The 22470-nt window shown below is 41.5% G+C and overlaps 1 protein-coding gene across 2 annotated transcripts in view; it reads left to right on the top strand.

Annotated features, from left to right (window-relative positions):
* ATP2B2 (ATPase plasma membrane Ca2+ transporting 2) overlaps positions 1 to 22470 on the top strand; it is a 691115-nt gene that overhangs the window by 461000 nt on the left and 207645 nt on the right. For both annotated transcript variants that reach the window (XM_033926077.1, XM_033926076.1), the window contains 2 exons: positions 10962 to 11203; positions 21028 to 21262. In XM_033926077.1, the coding sequence (XP_033781968.1) occupies positions 10962 to 11203; positions 21028 to 21262 (477 nt within the window). The remainder of the gene's footprint in view (positions 1 to 10961; positions 11204 to 21027; positions 21263 to 22470) is intronic.

Genomic DNA, 22470 nt, shown 5'->3' with positions numbered 1-22470 from the left:
TACCTTTTTCTCACCCCCGCTTAATAGCTACTGTTGTATTGATTTCTTTTTAATCTCCTTCTCATTAATTCAATACATTACTAAAGCCAATATTCTCAGTAGAACAATTTCAGGCCATTCAGCCATTTCTCTTCACCTGGATAACCTAACGCCCATTTCTACAAAACCTCCTAGGAGATTTAACTCTCTTTTAAAGGATGAAAATTTCATACCTTTTCTCCGGGAAAAAATATCAGAATGCTTCTCCCTGAACAAAGAATCTGATTACAAACCCGATATATGGTGGGATGCTTTTAAATCAACCATAAGAGGACACATAATCAGCTGTTCAATAGGCAAAAATAGAGAACGTAGAAAAACTCATTCTGCTTTGGAATCTGAAATTAAAAACTTAGAGAATTAATACATAATAATTCCCTCTCCATAACTGTACACCAAACTTTAAGCCTTAAATACTACATTGACTGCTGAAGCTCTCCATCTCATGAATCTATGCAATTCTAGGTTCTATGCTGAAAACAACAAAGCTAGTCATACATTTGCACAATATTTAAAATCTAAAATAAATAGAAATAGAGTTTCCATGATAGTTGACTCCCATGGCAATTCATATGTCTCAGATTCAGATATTGCTTATCAATTTCAAACCTTTTACACACAACTCTCTACACCAGAGATTCAATTCTCTGAGTCTCTATTTCAAAACTTTACTAAGAATTTCACTCACCCTAGTGTATCTGGTCAACACAACTCCCTATTGGAAAAAGATATCCAATTTGAAGAAATCCTTCAAGTTATAAGGCGGCTTCCTAAGGCTAAAGCCCCTGGAAATGATGGTCTAAACATGGCCCGGTATAGCGGCAAGATCGGAGAAGGTTATTATGCCGCTGTACTGGGCCATGGTGTGCCCTCACCTGGAGTACTGTGTCCAGCACTGGTCGCCGTACATGAAGAAGGACACGGTACTACTTGAAAGGGTCCAGAGAAGAGCGACTAAAATGGTTAAGGGGCTGGAGAAGTTGCCCTACAGTGAAAGATTAGAGAAACTGGGCCTCATCTCCCTTGAAAAGAGGAGACTGAGAGGGGACATGGTCGAAACGTTCAAGATAATGAAGGGAATAGACTTAGTAGATAAAGACAGGTTGGTCACCCTCTCCAAGGTAGGGAGAACGAGAGGGCACTCTCTAAAGTTGAAAGGGGATAGATTCCGTACAAACGTAAGGAAGTTCTTCTTCACCCAGAGAGTGGTAGAAAGCTGGAACGCCCTTCCAGAGGCTGTTATAGGGGAAAACACCCTCCAAGGATTCAAGACAAAGTTAGACAAGTTCCTGCTGAACCAGAACATACGCAGGTAGGGCTAGTCTCAGTTAGGGCGCTGGTCTTTGATCAAGGGCCGCCACGTGTGCAGACTGCTGGGCACGATGGACCACTGGTCTGACCCAACAACGGCAATTTTTATGTTCCAATAACGATCATACAGGTGGTTTTCATGTTGAAAATTTGTCTACAAGTTTTATTTTATTTATTTACTTATTTTCAAAGCTTATAACCCACCAAATCACCATGCCTCAAGGCAGGGTAAAATCAAATATTTACAATAAATAAAAACGTACCCCCGATATTCAGCTTGCAGTGGTGATCACTTTACTGCCCACCACTAGTTTGATTCCCAGATATTCAATACCTGTCTCTGTCCAGACTTTGGCATTGTTTATCCTTTTTTTTTTTTTTTTTTTTTTGCTTTGAGACAGTTAGCACCTGGCCAGTTCAGTCAATATTCAGCCTTTGACTGCATATAACAAACCGCTTAAAGATAGGACTGCTATTTTCAAGCAGTTTACTTATATGGCGGAACTAACTGATTATTTTCAGTGAAGATAACCATCAAGTTCTGCTGAAAATTATGGGATTGCTACAAGCAAATGATTTAAGTGGTCCGTGGCCATTTCTTACTGGTTAAATTGTTTTGACTACTGGCTGGACAATATGCACAAACTCGGCCAAACAGACAGAAGGTAACAAGAGTAAGAAAAATAAGCACTTCTAAATGAATAGACCTTTTAAACCCTATGAAAATAAACAGTGTCATCTGGGTTACATAACGCAACTGGTAGCATGTTCCACAGGGAGACAAGAAAGGCTCATGCGTGGGTTACAGAGTAAGCTTTACCATGAGCCAAAGGATCCAAGGTGTATATAGACCTGAAACAGTCATCTTGTTATGTGTAGCTGAAGACATAAATGTAAATAAGATCTTTAGAGAATGCAGCTATATTGTATGCAAATAAATATGGTCTGGAAAGTACTGGTAATGTACATACATTTAAAAATGTAATCTAGAAATGTTTCCATGACCTACGCTTTTCCAACTAGGGAATCCCTCCCCTCAATCGGGCTGAAAGTACGTGTGCAGGGTCCACATTTAACTGAGCAAAGGAGGACATTTTTCAGCCAAGCCAGTTTACTCATGTGCATCACCTTGAAAATGTGTCCTCTATATGACAAAATAGGAAGCCAGGTGTCCTAGTGGAGGTTGTGGGGGTCTACCAAAGAGGTCAAGTTGCTTAAAAATAAATCACACTTCAGATTGCACAGTCTTCTAACAACGGCAGTCTGCTGTTCTTTCTCTCTTTGAATCATTCTGTTGTTTCCTGGTCAATCATTTATAGCGAAGCACTTCAGATGGCCCTTTTCTGATTTTTATGCTCCCAGTGGTATAAAATGTAGCGCTAAGCAGGAAATGACCTTATGGGGAGCACAGTTTGAAGCGAGAAGGGCCTTTAGCTCTAGCTATGGATTGCGGAGAGAAATCTGCAGGCAGACCAGTTTGGCATACAGATCGCACTTGTGATAAAGCTGTGCAGCAAAGGAAGTGCTGCTGCCAACTCTCTACCCACCATATGCTGCAGTTAAGGATGGCATAGAAAGACTGGGCTTCCTACAGCTGCTTTGCTGCTGTGGAAGAAAGGGAGACCAGCAACCAGGCTTACAAAAATTTCTCTCTGCTCTTTGATTTCATTGCACTTTTAGTCATAGTTACATTTTTAGATCTAGAATTCACTATTTGTTTTTATTACCACTCTTGCAGTTAACAGATGTGATATGTTGTGGAGTGGGGGTGCAGTTTGTTTTTCTTTAATGCAAGGGTGTCCAACCTTTTGGCTTCCCTGGGCCGCATTGGCCGAAAAACATTTTTCTGGGGCCGCGCAAACGCTGCAACAAGACAGAGGAGGGAGCCGGCAAAACGGTAAATACCCGGGGACAGCAGAGGAAAACCCTGCATCACCCTCGACCAGGGCCGCAGGTTGGACACCCCTGCTTTAATGGATGGTTCCCTCAGTATCTTCAGAAATAAAAAAGAATAACATCTCTTGTACCTATAAGAAGTCATTTCATAATGGGAAGCCTAAGTAAAATATCAAAAAAGCAATCCGTTTATATCTAGGTAACATAAGTAACTTTATAAAATAGAGTCTCAGAACCAGGTGCATTAGCAAACAAATCTTCCTGCACTAGCTGGGGGTATTTTATGAAGTCATTTTCAAACGCATGCGGGGGAATCCTATGTATGGTTCCACATGTAAAAGCATTCTAATGGTTACAAGGTGCTGAAACGGGGCAGAAATGGCAAATTCACATGAAACCTCACATGCTCATTTACAGCCTAGCACCTCAGTGTTTCTATGGCAAATCTGGAAAGGGAGCATGGCCATGAGAGAGGTGGGTCACATAATGTTGTAGAATAGTGCACCAAGATTTACATCTCCCATCAACCCTCTCCTTAAGTCACTTCACTGGCTCCCTATCTGCCATCGCATACAGTTCAAGATCTTATTGCTGACCTACAAGTGGGTTTATTCTGCTGCCCCTCAATCTCTCTTCTTATACACCTCTCAGAGAAATCCGTTCCTCAGATAAGCCACTCTTAGCGTTACCCTGCTCCTCCATTGCCAATTCCAGACTTCGTTCCTTTCATCTAGCTGCAACACTTCCCCCTATGCCTGGAATAAATTACCTGAGTTTGTCCGTCAAGCCCTTTCCCTTGTTTAGTTCAAATCTTTTTATTAGAATTATAGGTAACAATACAGAAAAAGAAAACAATACTTATACATACATGTTTAACTCTGTCAGCAATGATCAAACACAGCATAGCTAGTATAAAAGCAGACTGAAAACCCACCTATTCCTCTGCCCTCCAGCCCAGCCTACTGATTAACCGTTCCCCTTAACTGTATCCATGACATTCTGTTTGTCTGTTTAGATTATAAGCTCTTTCTCGCAGGGTCTGTCTTTGTGACTCTGTATAGCACTCCACATGTCTGATAGCGCTATAGAAATAATTCATAGGAGTAGAAATAGTACATGCGGCATGTGTTGCAAGAAGGTTAATTGTATAGCTGAGTTTTTAAAGGGTTGGGTAAGTTTCTGGAGCAGAGAATTTATTAACAGCTGTTAGTCCATTAGATCTGGAGACCACAACCTCTTCTGGGAGAAAACAAGGGGGAGCTGGTCATAAGAATATTAGAAAAGACATTGAGTCCAGCTTCCTGTCCCTGCATGGGTAATAGCTACCTAACAGATGCCAAAAAGTAGATCTGTTCTCTCAGGGTTTCCACAGCTGGCATCGTGCTTCTTGCAGGTTTCTGGGCCTTGAAGAGCCGCCTATTTACGGCCTTCAATACCTGACTTCACGGAAACCCAATATGCTGTTATAATTAATATATATTTTATTAACAATCAATAACAAGTTACAAGAGCAAATCTTTACAGTATATAGAGTGACAGATAGTATGCCTCAAGCGCTTGAGTATACCTGGATGTCTGTCCTCCCTACATAATCACAAAGGCTGTCTTTTATACAATTCTTCATAGCCTGAGGCCACGTTGGTACATATCATATTGTTAGTTTTTATTGGTCACTTACAAACATCATTACATTTATCTGTTTATTAATTGGTTAACATTATCTGTGTCATACTGTACGCGTGTCCTGTTTACTAAAATCACTACCTATTCCCATCAAATGTCATTTTAATATCAACTCACCAATTTTTAGCAAGGGGTCCAGTAAGGCTCCACCCATTCCAGGATATATCTGTATTTTTTATGTTCTTGGTCAGGACATGTCCTCATCCTTCTTATGTTCACTTCCCTGTAATTATGCACTACAGCAGATGTGGTACCAGTAGGAGTGAAGGGCCACTACTTGGACTGGAGGAGGGTCACGAGTGGTGTCCCGCAGGGCTCGGTGCTTGGGCCGCTGCTATTTAATATATTTATAAATGATCTAGAAACAGGGACGAAGTGTGAGATAATAAAATTTGCGGACGACACCAAACTATTTAATGGAGCTCGGACTAAAGAGGACTGCAAAGAATTGCAAAGGGACTTGAACAAACTAGGGGAATGGGCGACGAGATGGCAGATGAAGTTCAACGTTGAGAAATGTAAAGTATTACATGTGGGAAGCAGAAACCCGAGGTACAGCTATACGATGGGAGGAATGTTATTGAAGGAGAGTACCCAAGAAAGGGACTTGGGGGTAATGGTGGACATGACAATGAAGCCGATGGCACAGTGCGCAGCGGCCGCTAAGAGAGTGAATAGAATGCTAGGTATAATCAAGAAGGGTATTACTACCAGAATGATAGAAGTTATCCTGCTGTTGTATCGGGCGATGGTGCGTCCGCATCTGGAGTACTGCGTCCAGTATTGGTCGCCGTACCTTAAGAAGGATATGGCGTTACTCGAGAAGGTTCAGAGGAGAGTGACACGTCTGATAAAAGGGATAGAAAACCTTTCATATGCTGAGAGATTGGAGAAACTGGGACTCTTTTCCCTGGAGAAGAGGAGACTTAGAGGAGATATGATAGAGACTTACAAGATTATGAAGGGCATAGAGAGAGTAGAGAGGGACAGATTCTTCAAACTTTCGAAAAATAAGAGAATAAGAGGGTATTCGAAAAAGTTGAAAGGGGACAGATTCAAAACGAATGCTAGGAAGTTTTTCTTTACCCAACATGTGGTGGACACCTGGAATGCACTTCCAGAGGGCATATTAGGGCACAGTACTGTACTGGGGTTCAAGAAAGGATTGGACAATTTCCTGCTGGAAAAGGGGATAGAGTGGTATAGATAGAGGATTGCTGCACAGGTCCTGGACCTGTTGGGCTGCCGCTTGAGCGGACTGCTGGGCACGATGGACCTCAGGCCTGACCCAGCGGAGGCATTTCTTATGTTCTTATGCCATGTTTCGCTTGACATAATTATTTTAGCATAAGTTTCACTTGGCTTGCTGATTTCAGCAAGCATAGATTGTGCAAAGGCTGACAGCTTTAGTCAGAGCATTTTCAGCCATCTTAGGCCTTTAGTAGTGTTTATTGGCCTATTATTCTGGGGGATTTTCAAGGGGTTTTGTCTTCACCTCTAGTTTCATAGAGGACTTAAACTCTTCACCTGTATACCTGTACAGGACTCTCGCTCTCTCCTCCCCCTCCCTTATCAGCCTCACTGCGTCTTGTCAGGTAGAAACTGACGTTTCAGCCATCGTGCTCTGGCTTTCTTCAGGGTATGCTGTAAGGGTATGCAGTTTGTCTTTATAAATAGGTAGTGGGAACAGAGCAGTCAGTTGGTCACCAATTTGAATTTTGGTGGAAAAATCAGTTAGGTTTTTTGTTGGGTTTTTTTTTTTTCATAAGAGTAGAAAAGTCTCTGGTAAGTTTAAAGATGTGCTCCCTGTGAAGCTGGGTTATATGTTCTCTCAGGTTTTCCGCAGCTGGCATCGTGCCTGTTTCAGGTTTCCAGGTCTCGCTGCGTCATGTCAGGTAGAAACCATACTATGGCTTTCTTCAGGGTATGCTGTGGGGTCTGCAGTTTGTCTTTGTAAATAGTGGGTCCACTGACCTGATTGAGGGACAAACTGCAGACCTCGCAGCACACCCTGAAGAAAGCCACAGCATGATGGCTGAAACATCGGTTTCTGCCTAACAAAATGCAGCGAGACCCGGAAACCTGCAACAAGGAGAAAGTGGATCTGTTTTCAAGGAGTGAGCACTAGTTTCTTGAATCTACCTAGCTAATAATTTTCATTGACTTTTTTTTAATGGACCCCTAGCAACAGATTGTACAGTTTAATTATGCACTGCGTGGAAAACTAATTCTGTGATTTGTTTTTAACCTGCTGATTGCTTTTATTCCCCCCATGCAGTACATAATTAAACTGTACAATCTGTTGCTAGGGGTCCAATAAAAAAAAGTCAAGGCAATTAACATAGTGGTGTTCAAGTTCCTAGACTGAAAGTCCATAAAAATAATTAGCCAGGTAGGCTCAAGAAACTAATTCTCACCCCTGGAAATAAGCTATGAGAAACGGATGTATTTTTTAGCAGCTGCCAAGCAGTGGTGACCCATGTCAGAGACAGAAAGCCCATCTGTTCCTCAAGTACTTAAGTAACTGACCTATACAATCTTAGTCCTCAACAAATGATCTTTAGACCTGTTAATCACTAACTCTGAACTTTGTTAATTCCACTCAATCTGTAGCATCTTTTAATCATTGTAAACCGCATAGAACTTCGTGGTCCTGAGGTATAGAAACTGTTATTATTATTATTAGCCACTCAGACCTGGATTCACAATCAAGTCACCTTACATTAGGCACTGGTAGGCGCCTAGATCGCACCTACAGGCGCCTGACATAAGTGGTTTAATTGGGTTTAAGTGGCACGATAATTGGTCACGCCATTAAAACCCAATTAAACCCTTGGCTTGTTTAGAGGAGGCACTGAACGGCAGCATCAGTACACACTGCTGGCTGTGATTCTGACAGGACCTCGGCGTCGGAAATGTTGGCCTGATAAACCCTGGCCTACATTTCTGGCATTAATTCAGTCTGTGATTGACACACGAGAGGTGCACGTTTTGTTGGCACCTGTTGCGGCCGGTGCCGCTTCCAGAATCAGACCCTCAATAAATCTACATTCCTAATAATTGAGCCATTAACAACAACAGCCATCTAAACCCTTTTTCTCTGGACACCCCCCCCCCTGGAAACATATCCTAAATACATGAGGAACATCTGTGACATGAGGAGTTCTTCCCATTAGGATATGCTATAATGACAGAACATTGACTTCAATTAACCATTGGTCTGATTCCACATGGAACTGGGTTCCAATTACCATAAGGGCAAAATTGAAATATCCTACTTCTTATTTTCTATTGATAAGGCACAGATCACCCTCCTATGGTGAACTAATGGCGTTGAAATTGCACGTGAGGAGCTATGCTCTAGTCAAGAATATTTGAAACGAGAATTACAAAAACTGGAAAGACAATGGCTGAAATCTGGTGATAACATAAAAAGAACAAACTGGAGACTAAAATTAAAACAATACAAAAAACTTATAACTACAAATCGCAGAAATTTCTACGCAAAAAAATAGATTATCCCAACACCAAGAACCTATTTAAACTAGTTAACAATCTCTACGATATACAAGCCTTTTCACGCCACACCACAGACTCCTCACCTTCAGCAGATGCGCTGGTTGAATTTTTTAACAACAAAATCAATATCCTGAGATGCAACCTACCACCCTCCACAACCAACCATCTGAACTACCCAGTCGCCCAACACACAAACGAACCCAGAGTAGACATGTACTGGAACAATTTTTCTATCCCTACCTGGAATCACTTCAGCAAATTCTTCTCAAAATACGTCGATTCATACTGCAGGTTAGACAGCTGCCCACCAAATGTCATGAAAGCTGCTCCAGTCACCTTCAAAGCCATGTTATACGATTGGCTCTCCTCCCTATTACTGTGTACATTTCCCGAGGAGTTAGGTCACATACTAATCACACCGATTATAAAAAATCCCAAGGAATCTATCAAGCTGACATCTAACTACAGACCCATCGCAAACATTCCCTTTTTTGTAAAGCTCATGGAAGGCTTGGTAAACCAGGATTTAGTAACACACCTGGACAAATTCAACATACTTCACGACAACGAATCAGGCTTTCGATCCGGGTTCAGCACGGAAATGGTTATTGCTTCATTACTGGATTCCCTCCTGAACCTACTCAGCCAAGGCTCCAGTGCACTAATCTTTCAACTTGACCTAAGCAGCGCCTTTGATTTAGTCAATCACAACATCCTAATTGACTGCTTGGAGTCTCTCAGGCAATGTACTAAAATGGTTCCAAGGCTTCTTGACCAAACATTCGTACCGAGTCTATAGAAACAATATCCAATCCTCCAGCTGGGTAAACCCATGCGGACTACCACAGGGTTCCCCCCTATCTCCCACTCTGTTCAACATTTACCTAGCCCCATTGGCAAATCTACTGGAAAAATTAAAAATCAAATTTTACATCTATGCCTATGACATCATCATAGTCCTGCCTCTAACAAGCCTGACTCCTGAGACGAAGAATCATCTAGCACTAATTCTAAAACAAATCGAAACATGGATGACAGAGTTCAAATTGAAACTCAACCCTGAAAAAACCAAATTCTTCCTGGCAAGCTCAAATGACAAAATCAAAGATACTACAATAACCCTGAATGGTCAGAACTTCCCCATTGTCGATACCATAAAAATCCTAGGAGTAACACTGGACCGCTATCTTACTCTAAATATGTACTCAGAGCTACTGATCAAAAAAGGCTTCTCGACACTATGGAAACTAAAAACCATCAGAAATTTCTTTGACACAAAAAGTCATTTCGCTTACTGGTGCAATCCTCCATTTTAAACCTACTTGACTATTGCAATATCATTTATCTGGGGTCTCTCAAGAAAACCATTCAAAGACTCCGAATCATATAAAACTCAGCTGTGCAACTGATTTTCAGCATAAAGAAATGGGATCACATAACCCCCTACTACCAAAAACTCCACTGGTTGCCCCTGGAGGCAAGAGTATTGTTCAAATTTGCCTGCCTCTGTTTCAAATCCATTCTCAGTTTGGCCCCTCTATACCTGGTCTCCCACTTTAAACTAGACTGCTCCACCAGGCCTACACGCAGAATACATATGTTTAGCCAACGTACATTAACAACCTGCCGATACAAAAGATTCCTTGACAGAACGGTTGCCTTCCAAGCAAGTCTGCAGAACGACTGGCTAAGCAGCAGCATCAAGCACTCCTCATCCTACCTCAACTTCAGAAAACTAGTTAAAACCAACCTGTTCAACCGATTTGTGACCAAGGATTCCTAAAGTCGTCACTGCTTACCCCACGCTGTATGACCAGCCCTTCTTATTGTAAACCACCTCGACCTACTTCTTGTTGTAAACCTGCCCCTACAATGTAACCTTACTCTGTACAAATATTCATGTACTCAAAGACTTCAATGTTTTTTTTCACTGAATGTCCAGTTCTTCTTTATTGTAAACCGCCTCGAACTACTTTGACTTTGGTGGTATATAAACAATAAATTATTATTATTATTATTTGTGATGAATTTGTACAATATGGGATCTATGGCTAGCTTGCTTCATCATCAATGGTTGCCCTAATTCTGTGGAACAGTCTCTCTTTTCCTGGATAACTGGGCATTCCTGTAATTGGTTAATAGGTGAACAGGTGTTGCTGAACAGATTCTGATATAACTTGAAGGCATGGTTAAGTATATAGGGTTTGGTATTTTGCCCTGTTCCCCTTGAATTTATTCATGGATAGGTTGGGCATTTTCCTGCTGGCTATTATTAAACTATCTTCATATACTGTTTCTTTTGCATATTGTAGTTTTACTCTGTGATACTGTGATGCATATTTATAAACTCCATCAAGTGTCTATTGGTGCTGGGAAATTTATAAATAATTTTACATTTTCTCACATACAGAAATATTCTTTAAACAATCAGAGAGACGTAAGCTCTTTTAATCTCTGTAGGATTTTGTCACATCCAACGCAGGGAGAAGTTAATTCATGTTTCTATCCTTTAGCTCCCGGAGAAGGAAGGTGCTTTACCTCGTCAGGTTGGCAACAAGACTGAATGTGGTTTGTTGGGGTTTGTCCTGGACCTAAAGCGAGATTACCAGCCTATTCGAAATCAGATTCCTGAGGAAAAACTTTATAAAGTATATACCTTCAACTCTGTTAGAAAATCCATGAGTACTGTCATCAAATTGCCCGATGGCAGCTTTCGGATGTACAGCAAAGGAGCTTCTGAGATAGTACTGAAGAAGTGAGTATGTTGGCAGCGCTGTGCTTCAAAGTCAAGTTTCTTTGCATGGATAGGTCAGTAGTTTAGGACCTAATAAATGTATTGCACTATATGTAATTGTGATGCAAAGATACATGACAAGCATGTTATTTTTAATTACAATATCGCTAGATAATGTGCTTCCTGTGGGTTTAGGCTGGTAGTGCCAGCTCATGCCACTAAAACTAAGGCAAAGTATTGTACTGTGTGCAGTTTACTGTTTAAAAAATAGAACCGGAATCACATAGGAGCCTATGTTCTAAAGTTTACTATGGATTCTAGGGCTGTTAGATATGGACAAAGAATAGTATGGTATATATGAAGGGCCAGTGTGCGTGCTAAACTGATCTTATAAACAATTAGCATTTATTTATTAGAAACATGATGGCAGATAAAGGCCAAATGGCCCATCCACAGCATCCACTATCTCCTCCTCTCCCTATAGGCTAACGCTCTTAACGCCGTACCAAAATAATTATGGAATACCTCAAGGGTCCATACTTTCCCCATTACTGTTCAATATTTACTTGGCCCCACTTTTAACACTCTGTCAATCCATTGGCTTCACAGTATATGCCTATGCAGATGATTTTCAACTTTTGCACACCATTGATCCCAACAGTTCACATGACATATCAGAAATTAATCATAAGTTAGCCAAAATTCATGAATGGTTAAATAACAATCAACTATCCCTAAGTATAAATAAAACCTCCACTGTGCTTTTCTCAGGGAAAGAAGGAGTCCAACTTACTAGTCCAATAATAATTGACAATAAGCCCCTCAATCAAACAACCAACACAAAAATTTTGGGAGTCTTAATAGATAACAATCTCACTTTCCGAGCACACATCAGTGCTCTTGTTAAAAATTGTTTCTACAGGTTAAGGATGATCCGTTCGCTTGCCCCACTTCTCGATTCATTTTCTCTTAATACATTAATTCACTCCTTAGTTATCGCAAAATTAGATTATTGTAACTCCATATTAAAAGGAGTTTACCAAAAGGATATAAGACGTCTTCAACTCATTCAAAATATTGCAATAAAGATTATTTCAGGTTCTAAAAAGTTTGATCATGTCACACCTCTATTACAAAATGCTCATTGGCTGCCTATATCTTACAGGATTAATTATAAAATAGCTCTCCTAGTTTTTAATACATTAAAAACCAATACTCCTGCTTTTATAGATAGGCTCCTGATTCCTTACAGTTCGTCCAGAGTTCTCAGATCAGCCTCTCAATCTACCCTAAATGTTCCTTCATTGAAAATTATTGGAACCCGCCGTGCTTCAATTTTCTCTGTTACTGCCCCAATGTTATGGAATTCTCTCCCTTTGTATTTAAGATTAGAACAAGATTTGCAAACTTTTAAAAAGAACTTAAAGTGTCTTCTTTTTAAAGAAGCATTTAACTGACAGTTCTCTTTTTTTAATAACATCAGTTAATCCCTGCACAATAATATCAGTTAACTTCTTTTACCTTAAATATAAACCTTTATACTTTTCTAATGACATTTTTTTGGCCTTTTTATTTTCCTTATCTCCCTAATGTGTTTTCCTTTTATGTACTCTTTAAACAAAAATTGTATTTCTTCCCCATTTTCCCACTGTTTCTAGTTTTCTTCTTGTCCTAAGGATGTTACCCTCGTTCGTTTAGTAGAACATTATGTATAAGTTAGTTTTGTTTTTTTAAATTCTGTTTTTATTTTTGTAAAACGCTTTGAAATTGGAAAAGCGTTTAATCAAACAATTTAATAAACTTGAAACTTGAAACTTGATTTGCATCTCCTCTTCCTATAGGATAAGGCTCTTTACACCTGCATTGTGAGGTCATAGAGCTTTATGGTTCTAGAAACATAGATAAAGGCCAAATGACCCATCCAGTCTACCCATCCGCAGTAACCATTAACTCTTTCTCTCTCATAAGATTTCTAGGTGGATTAGATATACATCCATAATCAAAACCAATACAATAGAATTATTAATATAACAGCACAAAAGCATAAAACCACAAATAACATACCTTATAGAAATTAGCCTCAATCTCTTTGTTTAAATTAGCACATCTCTTTCACCTCCATCATGCTGGTTACATTAAACTGTGAATATCCACTCAATAAAAAATAAAATAATCTCTCAAGATCTAAAAGCGGCTTCAAAATAAAGGTTTTTAACATGATTTTAAATGTTACCAAATCTTTCACCATTCTTATGTGGTCAGGAAGCGCATTCCATAATAAAGGACCTTTAACACATTAAAATGGTTATTAACACATTTCTGCATTCTTCTAGATAAATTAGTCATCACAGATCATAACAGTAACAGAGGTTGATGAATACCGTAGACAATTTACCATTTTCGCCTACCCCTCCCTGCAAGGAAAACCTAAAAAAGCTTACATGACAAAACTACTATCCTATCAAGCAGCTCATCTCAGTCGGCAACTACTCCCATTAGAGCAGGGGGTCTTAAAGTCCCTCCTTGAGGGCCACAATCCAGTCGGGTTTTCAGGATTTCCCCAATGAATATTCATGAGATCTATGTGCACTTCCAAAAAATGGCAAACGGTAGAATATGCCTGTTTTTTTTTCAAGGACACAGTGAGCGAGGCGCAAAATTTGTATATCCCCAGATTCAGAAAGGGGTGCAAAAAGAGTCGAACAAAAGACCCGGCGTGGATAACTAAAATAGTGAAGGAAGCGATAGGCAATAAGAAAAATTCATTCATTAAATGGAAAAAGGATAAAACTGAGAGGAACTGGAAAAAGCACAGGAAGTATCAAAAAGAATGTCACCGTGTGGTTCGAAAAGCCAAAAGAGAGTATGATGAGAGGCTAGCCAGGGAAGCTCAAAATTTCAACCGTTCTTTAGATATGTTAAAGGGAAGCAGCCGGCTAGGGAGGATGTGGGACCTCTGGACGATGGAGACAGGAAGGGAGTGGTGAAGGAGGAGAAAGAAGTAGCAGAAAGACTTAACATGTTCTTTTCGTATGTATTTACAAATGAAAACACATCCAACATACTGGAACCTGAGCAAATCTTCAATGGAGATCAAGCAGAAAAATTAACATCCATGGAAGTGAGCCTTGAAGACGTACGCAGGCAGCTAGAAAAACTAAAAACTGACAAATCCCCGGGTCCGGACGGCTGCAGCAAATTTGCAATCGATCCTTGAAAACAGGAGTGATCCAGGAGGACTGGAAGATAGCCAACATTACGCCCATCTTTCAAAAAGGATCAAGAGGTGACCTGGGAAACTACAGACCGGTGAGTCTGACCTCGGTTCCAGGGAAAATGGCAGAAGCACTGATAAAAGACAACATCGATGAACATTTTGAAAGAAACAAACTTCTGATAACCAGCCAACATGGTTTCTACAAGGGGAGATCGTGCCTAACAAACTTATTGCACTTCTTCGAAGGAATTAACAAACGGATGGACAGAGGTGACCCCATAGACATCATATATCTAGATTTCCAAAAAGCCTTTGACAAGGTACCCCATGAATGCCTACTTCGAAAACTGAAGAACCATGGGGTGGAAGGAGGCGTACATAGATGGATCAGAAACTGGTTGGTGGGTAGGAAACAGAGGGTAGGAGTGAAGGGCCACTACTCGGATTGGAGGAGGGTCACGAGTGGTGTCCCGCAGAGCTCGGTGCTCGGTTCGCTGCTATTTAATATATTTATAAATGATCTAGAAACAGGGACAAAGTGTGAGATAATAAAATTTGTGGACGACACCAAACTATTTAGTGGAGCTCGGACTAAAGAGGACTGCGAAGAATTGCAAAGAGACTTGAACAAACTAGAGTGGGCGACGAGATGGCAGATGAAGTTCAAAGTTGAGAAATGTAAAGTACTACTTGTGGGAAGCAGAAACCCGAGGTACAGCTACACGATGGGAGGGATGTTATTGAAGGAGAGTACCCAAGAAAGGGTTTTGGGGGTAATAGTTGATAAGGCAATGAAGCCGTCGGCACAGTGCGCAGCGGCTGCTAAGAGAGCAAATAGAATGCTAGGTATAATCAAGAAGGGTATTACTATCAGAATGAAAGAAGTTATCCTGCCGTTGTATCGGGCGATGGTGTGTCCGCATCTGGAGTACTGCATCCAATATTGGTCGCCGTACCTTAAGAATGATATGGCGTTACTTGAGAGGGTTCAGAGGAGAGCGACACGTCTGATAAAAGGTATGGAAAACCTTTCATACGCTGAGAGATTGGAGAAACCGGGACTCTTTTCCCTGGAGAAGAGGAGACTTAGAGGGGATATGATAGAGACTTACAAGATCATGAAAGGCATAGAGAGAGTGGAGAAGGACAGATTCTTCAAACTTTCAAAAAATGAAAGAACAAGAGGGCATTCAGAAAAGTTGAAAGGGGACAGATTCAAAATTAATGATAGGAAGTTCTTCTTTACCCAATGTGTGGTGGACACCTGGAATGCGCTTCCAGAGGGCATAATAGGGCAGCGTACGGTACTGGGGTTCAAGAAAGGATTGGACAATTTCCTGATAGAAAAGGGAATAGAGGGGTATAGATAGAGGATTACTGCACAGGTCCTGGACCTGTTGGGCCGCCATGTGTGCGGACTGCTGGGCACGATTGACATTAGGTCTGACCCAGCGGAGGCATTGCTTATGTTCTTATGTTCATGCACTGCTTTCAATGCATATTCATTGGGGAAATCCTGAAAACCCGACTGGATTGCGGCCCTCAAGGAGGGTCTTTGAGATCCCTGCATTAGAGGGTCTTCTTCGTCATACATTTATTTCAGGCGAGGATTGAAAACATATTTGTTCAACAAATTCCTATTAGAGCATTAAATCCTGTGCCCTTTTTGCGTGTCTCATAATCTCCTCAAGACAATGGAAAATGCTCTATGCAAAGACTCAATCAACTTACTACCTGCTCCCCTCACCTCTCTCACCACCTTCTTTTGGGCTCCATATCTATTTGCACCTAATTCGAAAGCTGTTCACCTACTTGAGTTCTTCTCGTATTACCATAATTGTATTTGACTCTGACCTTATCATGATCCTGTTATTTGTATTTGGGTCCTCACCTCTCATGAAGGGTCTTCTACTTAATTCCTGTTAACCGCATCGAACTTCATGGTGTATTGTGGGATGCGAATAAAATTTTATTCATAAGAACTCACCACAACAATCTGATTTGCATTAAAATCTTACCTTTTTCTAGAGGAATAGAAGTCAAAATTCTTTTCTGTTTGGAAATGACTCTGGGCTGGGGCAACTTCCCACAGGACCTGAGAAACACATATTAATTAAACAACAGTACTCTACCCTCAGTGTAAGAAAACTCTGACTTCGATCAGTTTTCTTCTGCCTACCATAAGTCTGCCTGAAGTCAGCACCAAGGTCATGGTCCTTCAGCGTGCGTGACATCGACGTCTTATTTATGGATGTTTGTAATGATTATTGTGTGTGTATTTTTGTAACCGACCTTGTTAAAGGTACTATAAACCCCAACATCAGGCTTATCCTTTAGCATTTTCAGCACCCCCTTTGATGTCACCAAGGGGCACAATCTAAGGGGCTCTGGGTCGGGCTGATTTGCAAATGATAGTCAGCAGGCAGACAATGCAAGAAACAGGGGGCCCAGAGCCACTCTGATGCTTAAAAAAGCAGAGCCGGCAAACACAGAGCAGGCAATATTACTCCCGCCAGCCACATTCAGCATTCAGGGCATTACAAGACAGTTGATTCCCTGCCTTTGTACTGGTATTCCACATATTTATTGGGCATAAGTTTGCACTGAATTTGTACTTATTAAGCACACTGGGGCACCTAAATCAGGGGTGTCAAAGTCCCTCCTCGAGGGCCGCAATCCAGTCGGGTTTTCAGGATTTCCCCAATGAATATGCATGAGATCTATTTGCATGCACTGCTTTCATTGTATGCTAATAGATTTCATGCATATTCATTGGGGAAATCCTGAAAACCCAACTGGATTGCGGCCTTTGAGGAGGGACTTTGACACCCATGACCTAAATGATGGAGTGTGGCTGGCTGTTGAGCTGCTCTTAAGAGCTTTCAAACTTACGCTGAGGGTGCTCCCTAAGTCAAAAATTTAAATTGAAGCTTATATGCTGTTCTTAACTGTGGAGGTCAGGGAATCATACTGCCTGTAATGCCCTAGGGCAGGGGTAGGCAGTTCCAGGCCTCGAGAGAGATAGATTTGCAGCTCAAGGAGGCAGTGCATGCAAATCCATCTCATACATACTCATTGTGAATATCCTGAAAACCTGACCTGGCTCCGGCTCTCGAAGACTGGCATTGCCTACCCCTGCCCTAGGGCATACCCAGTGCTTAATAAGACATACTTTGAAGGTGGGAGTTTATATGAGCAGAGTTTGGGTGGGGTGCGGATAGAGCACCCAATTACAAGAATGTTGTAATTTATGTGCATTTGTTAAAAATCTAAACATGAACATGTATACCAGCCATAGAGCTCACACTGAAATCTATATGTGTATGCTAGTTTTCTATAAAGAAAAATAGTCTCTAAATAAGTGCCTTATTATAGTTTTGGGTTATTCAGATAGATTTTCAGCCCATTACTATCTGTATTAGTTTTTAAATACACAGAGCAATTTATACATTCACCGGTTGACATTTATTTATTTATTTAAAGCATTTATATCCTGCATATCCCAAAATCTATGCAGGTTACCCAAAAAACCCAACAACAACCATACATAAGCTTAAAACCTGAACTTATGACTTCATTTGCATATCAGGCTACTTATATTCGTGCATATGCTAAGTACTTCATGACTAACTAATCACTTTTCTGAAGATAGATTTTATCTATCAAGGCAACAGATATGCCAAGGTTGAACATTTCTTTAGCAATCAGGAAGAGAAAAAAATGCAAAATATGATGTATTATAATCTAAAACTATTATATTATTCTTTAGATTTCTGTCTCAATCTCTACCTATATAGAGTTGAAATCTCGTTATATTCTAATATAACCCTATCAGCAAACTCAGAAAAGGAAAAACTGTCATTTAGCTGACAATCCATATAAAACATATGAAAAATCGGTGAAGATAAACAAGTTATAGCTTCATCACCCTATGAAAGATGTTTTATTCCTTGGAATTGAGGTTTAGAAGTTCCAGTTTGCAATCATCTTCAGCCCTAAATCAGATTTTGATACTCTGTGTTGGCATTGTAACTGGATCAGAGTATTTGTTAACAGAAACATTTCAGATTACACAAGCTCATCTGCAACAGCAAATCAGAAAAATTTGAGACTCATTCAAACCCAAGTTCAGTTTCCTTACTGTTCTTTCTGAAATTTGGGAATTTTCATTAAATTGAAGTACATATGCTTCCACTGCTACACAAAACAGCATCTAAATTACCCCCCTCTCCCCTTTTTCACTAAACCGCAATAGTGGTTATTAGCGCAGGGAGCTGCGCTGAATGCTCCGTGCTGCTCCCAACGCTGAGTGTTGGAAGCAGCATGGAACATTCAGCATGGCTCCCTGCGCTAATAACCGCTTTCGCCTGTATTGTTTTTGGGATATTGAGTGGCATGCATTCATATATCTTACTCATATCTTTACCTGTTCTCTAGTAAGATGTCAGTCATGTTTTCCTAAAACTTTGTCACTCCAATAAATTCCTCGACAAAACCTTCGCCTTCCAGGCTGCTAAACTAAACCCATGGATAGCCCAAATGATCCTCGATGCCACCACCTACCTCAGCTTTAGAAAATTACTCAAAATCTACCTCTTCCAAGGCCAGGACCCTTAATGCCCCCTCCTCAAAGAACCAAAACCTCCCTCTCTCCCCCTATTGCACCACCCTACCCCCCCTTGACCCACTCTTTCCTACTTCTTCCAAACTCAACTACTTTGTTGCCTGCAACTCTGATCAATTGATACTGAACCGTTTGTAACTCTGTTTTAATTGATGTGAACTGCCTAAAACTCCCTGGGTATGGCGGTATACAAAAATAAAGTTATTATTATTATTATTATTAACGCTTAAACATGTTTGCTTTAAGCGTATATTGGATAGTTCCTGTGTTTCAAGCAGTTAGGAGTTGGAATAATCCTCCATTACAGATTACAGTAGTTCTCAAATTCTGAATATGATATCTTATGTTGTGTGCATAGACTTGTTTAATAAGCCTAATCGGCACCACTAATTGGCAATTAATTGGAAGTTACGTGTTCAACTTGGTATATTCACTGCCTAAAATGTTATGCATCAGTTCACGTGCATGAATCTGAAAAGGGGGATTGTGGGCATTCTAAATTATGAATATTACACAAACTAAGGACAGAAGGGTGATTTATATCAATAAATAACTCTGACACAACCCCACACAGAACAAACGAACATGCTCAGCAACGCTAAAAGGCTTAAACAAACACTCACCCAGCCAACCACAGCAGGAGAAACACTCAACCCAAAAAAACAAAAGAAGTGGAGAAAAAAGCCTCAGTTCAGCTTCATTTGGCAAAAAAAAACTCCACTTCACACACACTCCTACACAAACAAACCAGTAGGGTGAAGAAAGCACTATAATAGCTTGCAAAGTCAATGTTCAAATGCACCAGGGGTACACAACCCCGCACGTGAAAAAATGTGGCAACAGGGCCCAAAGGCACAGCGATCCGAAATCATAGCATTAGGCCAAAGAAAAAAACACTTAGCTGCTCTCGTCCTTCAGATATGCTGTGTTATGTGCTTGGATTGAGACATATCTGAAGGACGAGAGCAGCTAAGTGTTTTTTTCTTTGGCCTAATGCTATGATTTCGGATCGCTGTGCCTTTGGGCCCTGTTGCCACAATTTTTCACGTGCGGGGTTGTGTACCCCTGGTGCATTTGAACATTGACTTTGCAAGCTATTATAGTGCTTTCTTCACCCTACCGGTTTGTTTGTGTAGGAGTGTGTGTGAAGTGGAGTTTTTTTGCCAAATGAAGCTGAACTGAGGCTTTTTTCTCCACTTCTTTTGTTTTTTTGGGTTGAGTGTTTCTCCTGCTATGGTTGACTGGGTAAATGTTTAAGCCTTTTAGCGTTGCTGAGCATGTTCGTTCATTCTAAATTATGCCCATGTTTATAGATTATGCACTGATATGCATACAACTTAGGCCTAAATGGGTGTGCCTAAAAGTTATGATGCATACCAGCGCTGGCGATGGGGGGGGGGGTCCCTACGGCAGGAGGAAATTAGCATCCTCCTGCCATATCGGGAGGGGGGTGTTGGTGGAGGAGCAATGGCAAGTGGGTGTGGGCATCCCTCCTGCTGTTTGTTTTTGGGGGGAGAAGGAGAGGGGCTGATGGCAGGAGGGAGTGGACATCCCTCCTGCTATATTTTTAAGCACGGGTATTCAGCAGGGGGGAGGGGGGTTCGGCCAACTGCGGGCGGGCAGGGGAGGAGAGGGGCCAATGACACCGATGGCAGGAGGGGACCAGGCATCCCTCCTGCCATAAGTTCGGCGGATGGGCTACAGAAGTCCTGACAGCAGTGACAGGAGGCTGCTTCTGTGGTCACTACTGTCAGGGCTCTGTACCAAGAGTCGGGGAGTTTGCATGCAAATGATTTGCATCTCTGTGCAAAAAAGATAGTGAATCAATCGCTGTTTCAAAATCAGCAAGAGAATCGGCCAACAGCGATTGAATTGCTTTCTTTAGTGAATGTGGGTCTTTGAGCAGAAAATTAGCACCCAAGATAGAATAATATAGAACAGCATTAGAATGCAAATCAACTAGAAAAACTATATTCATGTATCAACTTTGGTTCTCATTGACAGGTGTTCTAAAATATTGAATACAACAGGGGAATCACGTACGTTCAGACCTCGAGATCGTGATGAGATGGTAAAGAAGGTGATTGAGCCAATGGCCTGTGATGGACTTAGAACAATCTGTATTGCATACCGAGACTTTAGCAGTAGCCCAGAACCAGACTGGGATAACGAAAATGACATTGTAACTGACCTCACCTGCATTGCTGTGGTTGGCATTGAAGATCCTGTGAGGCCAGAGGTACGCTAAACTTACAGAGTAATAATATTTTAGATAGGGAAATGCTACCCTGGAATATATTTTTATCATGTTTTCTGCTTATGTTGGGTGATATGATAATTATGGTTATGGGACTAAAACAATTAGAAAAACTCATTGAGTGGCATATTCAAAAAGGACATCTAGGTCCGACTGGGACATTTCCCACAAAACACCCAAGTTCGGAGTCATAAAAACAGTCATTTTAGAAACGTGAACTTCTGGATGTCATATTTTTTGTATTGAAAATCATCTACTTGGATGTCTAGGCCGTTGGGATACTTTAATTTATACCCCATTTTCAACCAAAAATTTGTCCAAATTAGAAACGTCCAAATTTAGACGTGGTCGGGGCCAGCCTTCTAATGGACGGGCCCTATAGACATCCTAACAGAGCAGTAGGGCACCTGAAAGGGCTGTGCTGTAAACATCACAAAAAGGGTATCACAAGTATATCTCATCATAACCTACTTATAATTTAAGGTGAGCACCCCCGAAAAAACCCTAATACCTACAATACCCACCTGTCTAACACTCCAATAGCACTTATGGCTGCAGGTGGCACCTATTTGATAATAGAGTAGAGTTTTGGTGGGCTCACACTTTCCATCAAAAATGGAGTAGTTAGAGGGACTTATGGGCCTATATCCTCCTCAGCCAATCAGTGCCTTAGGCCCCTCCCCATGCATCAGATGATGCACCGGGACGGGGCCTAAGGCCGCTATTGGGCAGCTGCCGGACGGAGGAGCAGGAGCGGGAGGACTTTCCTCCTGCTCCCGAAGATTGGCATAGTTGTAGGAGGGTCCAGGCACCCATCCTGGTCCCGAAGATGGAGAGAGCCTGAGAGCCTTGTCGCAAGGAGCAAGAGGGACCAGGCACCCCTCCTGCTCCCAACTATAAAGGTACCGGGGTGGGTGAGCTGGGCCCAACCGCCTGGGCCGACCAGGGATGGGCCAGAGGGTGGGAGGCCTAGGAGTAGGAGGGACTGAGCACCCCTCTTGCTTCCAACTTTTTGGTGCTGGGGGTGGGTGGGCCGTGCCAGGAAGGGGGCGAGGGCTGAGCCATGTCAAGCCTAGGGAGAGATCGGGGCCAGGGGGGTGTCGGGCATGACCGGTGTATCGGGCCGATGGGTGGGGCTAGTATAGGCTCTCCTGCCTGCCCTGCACTGCCCCAATCTCTCTTACTTGCTC

Source organism: Geotrypetes seraphini, chromosome 17 (assembly GCF_902459505.1).
Source record: "Geotrypetes seraphini chromosome 17, aGeoSer1.1, whole genome shotgun sequence".
In the NCBI taxonomy this organism is placed as follows: domain Eukaryota; kingdom Metazoa; phylum Chordata; class Amphibia; order Gymnophiona; family Dermophiidae; genus Geotrypetes; species Geotrypetes seraphini.
Note: the sequence above shows the minus strand (reverse complement) of the source record. Positions and strands in the feature narration are given on the sequence as shown.